Source organism: Gavialis gangeticus, unplaced genomic scaffold (genome assembly GCF_001723915.1).
Source record: "Gavialis gangeticus isolate Ggan-Ray unplaced genomic scaffold, GavGan_comp1, whole genome shotgun sequence".
Taxonomy (NCBI): domain Eukaryota; kingdom Metazoa; phylum Chordata; order Crocodylia; family Gavialidae; genus Gavialis; species Gavialis gangeticus.
Genome location: NW_017728955.1, coordinates 1,001,678 through 1,004,607, shown reverse-complemented (window position 1 = coordinate 1,004,607; position 2,930 = coordinate 1,001,678). Strand labels below are relative to the sequence as shown.

At 54.9% G+C, this 2,930-nt stretch overlaps 1 protein-coding gene across 1 annotated transcript in view; it reads right to left on the bottom strand.

Annotated features, from left to right (window-relative positions):
• The window catches only part of P4HA3 (prolyl 4-hydroxylase subunit alpha 3), a 48,094-nt gene that overhangs the window by 13,143 nt on the left and 32,021 nt on the right, over positions 1 to 2,930 (bottom strand). Inside the window, exon 11 of the mRNA XM_019517726.1 lies at positions 2,554 to 2,622. Within this exon, the coding sequence (XP_019373271.1) occupies positions 2,554 to 2,622 (69 nt within the window). The remainder of the gene's footprint in view (positions 1 to 2,553; positions 2,623 to 2,930) is intronic.

The window sequence follows — 2,930 nt, the reverse complement described above, 5'->3', positions numbered from 1 at the left end:
AATCTATGAATCTATGACCCACGCAGAGTGATCGCCAGGGGCTGGAGTCTCATGAGAACCGAGGTCCCTGCGGGCCCTCTCTGCGCTCGGAGGGGCGCCTGAGTGAGGTCCCAGCTGCAGCCCGAGCTGGGATGCCGGCACGTGCAGACAGACCAGGGAGCCATCTGACCCTTCCCTCCGCCGTACCTAGCGCCTTCCTGACACACTGTCTAATCCAGTCCCCATCCCCTCCAAGTGCTGAGACTGCGTGGCCCGCCAGACAGCCTGCTCCAGGGCTCTGCCCCCTGTGCAGCCAGAGGGCTGTTCCCATGCTGTCAACCCTTCTCGGCCTGTCCCCTGCGGACACGGAGGACAACCGATGACCTTCCCCATCGCAGCAGCCTTCTGCATATTTGGGAGCCTGTTAGCATGTGCCCCCCTCCGCCTCTATTCCAGACTAAATAAGCCCAGGTCTTTCAGCCGCTCCTCCCAGGTCACACACATAGACAGAGCAAGCCAGTATCCAGAGCAGTGGGGTGGCGATGGCACCTGATACAGAGCCCAGGGTCCCGTGTGGGCCCGGGCAGGCCTCGCTAAGAGCTGCACCATGCCGGAGCCGTCGTGGCTACATCGACGTGTGTGGTAACGGCCCCCTTGAGCACGGGGTAGACACGACTGTAGTGCAGGCGTTCTCAACCTTTCTGGACTTGCCAACATTTTGCATTTCAAAAATGAATATAAATAGACTAGGAATATTATCATATGAACATAACTGCACTGTTAATTATTCATTTGTGATTCACTGATTAGAGCCTTAGATATTATGCTTGCCCTGTAGGCCTGGTTGAAACACTGATCGATCCATCTATATCTATATTGATAGATAGACAGATATCTCTATACATAGATAGATAGATAGATATATCTCTATATAGATAGAGATATCTAACTCTGCCTCTCTCTCTCTCTCTCTCTCTATATATATATATATATTACTCACACAAAGGCTTTGATGAAGCACTGGTTAAAGGAGGCCTGATCATTGAACCTGACCGCTGCATGAACTGCTTCCGTAAGCAAGGCTTGGCATGCAGGCCAGATGGGCACTCCTGGCAGAAACTGGGTGCGGGTGATGGCTGCACCAGGTGTAGCGCAGTTCAGGAGCAGGACGATAAGGCTGGAGCAGGAACACCCAGAGCAGGATACAGAAAAAGCCCAGGGTACAGGATGGCTCAAGGTATTCGAGATGTGGATACAAGTGATTTGTTTTGATCCCCATATAAAAGGAGAATCAGAAATTATGGGAACTTTGCATTGGCCTAGGGGGTCTAGGGGACAATAGCCTGTCATGGGCATGTGTGCGTTAATGCCTTGTCTATCAGATCACAAGTGTGCTAGGGCCATGTCTGGTATGTAGACACTACACCTGGCTGAGCCTATGCCACCCAACGGAGCCTGTGGTCATTCTTTAAGATGAGACTGGTATTGGCATCTCCTGGCTGCGACTTGGCCTTCCCCATTAGGCTCCACCTGCCTCCTGAAAACCAAGGTGCATGGGACAATTTCACCCCACAGTGGTGGTGTTGGTGCCATGCCCCCCAGCAGTTTCCACAGCACCCCAGGGTGCCAGAGAGCCATGGCTGTAGTGCATGTCAGACTCAGTGGCTGGCTGCTCACTTGGTCTGCCTCTTCTTTACTGACGCTGCTCGGGATCCAGCAAGCCCGCGTTCAGATTGCTAGCTCAAGCCAGCCTTGTCGTCCCCTCTGTCCCAGTAGAGTTCAGATTTGGTTGCGTATCACCATATCAGGGGTTGGGAGGAAATTTTACCTCGTGGTCACATTGGTATGGACTGAAGGTTTTTGCCTTCCTCTGTAGAGCGGCCACGGCTTCTGCCTGGGATCTCTTGAGTGTATTACCAACCTTTTTGCAGCAGCAGGACGCTGGCTGCCATGGGCCCCCTGCTTTCCCTGTGCCAGGTTCGGGTGTGATGTCTGTGTTGTGCCAGGCTTGACAATGGATTAGACAATGGCTTTATGTGGGCTGGGTTGGATGGGGCTGATCCTGCCTGGGGCAGGGGGTTGGAGTAGATGTGACCTCTGGAGGCCCCTTCCAGCCCAGCTCTGGCCCATCTCCGCTCTGATCTGGAATAAGGGGACTCTTTAGGGGCTCAAACTCATTACCGCAGCTTAGGCCTGCCTGGTGCCCACCCTGTGCTTCTAACCCATGCAGCCCAGCCCTGGGACAGGCCAGTTCGTCTTGGTCTCCAGCCCTGCAGAGCTGCAGCCAAAGGGATGCACCAAAATGCAATGGCCACAGGCAAGTGATTCACCAGGACCTCAGCTGTGGAAACCAGAGACGAGGAAGATCCCATTAGGGCAGGTGGTCCAGCAAGCCAGAACAGCATCACATCCTGCTGGGCACTTACCTGCATGCCATGGGGTCGAATATGAACCTCTCGCCACTTCCCCAGGAGAGGTTTTGGGATGGGACAGGTTGGGGTAAGAAGGGACAGTCAGGCTGGAAGTGACTGGGCAGCGGAGCGAGCTCTCCCGAGAGATGAAAGCCCCACTCACCTTGATGACGGGCACGCTGAAGTTGGCGTAGATGAAGGACGTGGCTCCCCCGGCTTCCACAGAGCTGAGCTGCAAGGCAAGGGCAGTGTTCAGGGCAGCACTCCAGGTTTCTCTGGTCTTTCACAAAGGGAGACACGAGTCGCACCCTTCAAGGGAAAGTTGAGGGCACTTGGAGAAACCCAGTCTTGGACTAGCTTTCTGATGTTCTCCCGTGGCTTCAAAGCCATGGCGGGCCCCACCCTGCCAGTCTGCTCTTAGCGCGCGGCTCCCTGCCCCACCGACGATGCCACCCGTTAAGGCTGAGCTATCGGCTTCTCTCCGAGACGCCTCTGTGTTTCCCCCCAGTGCAGCTGCAGAGATCCTCCTCTCTGCAGCGA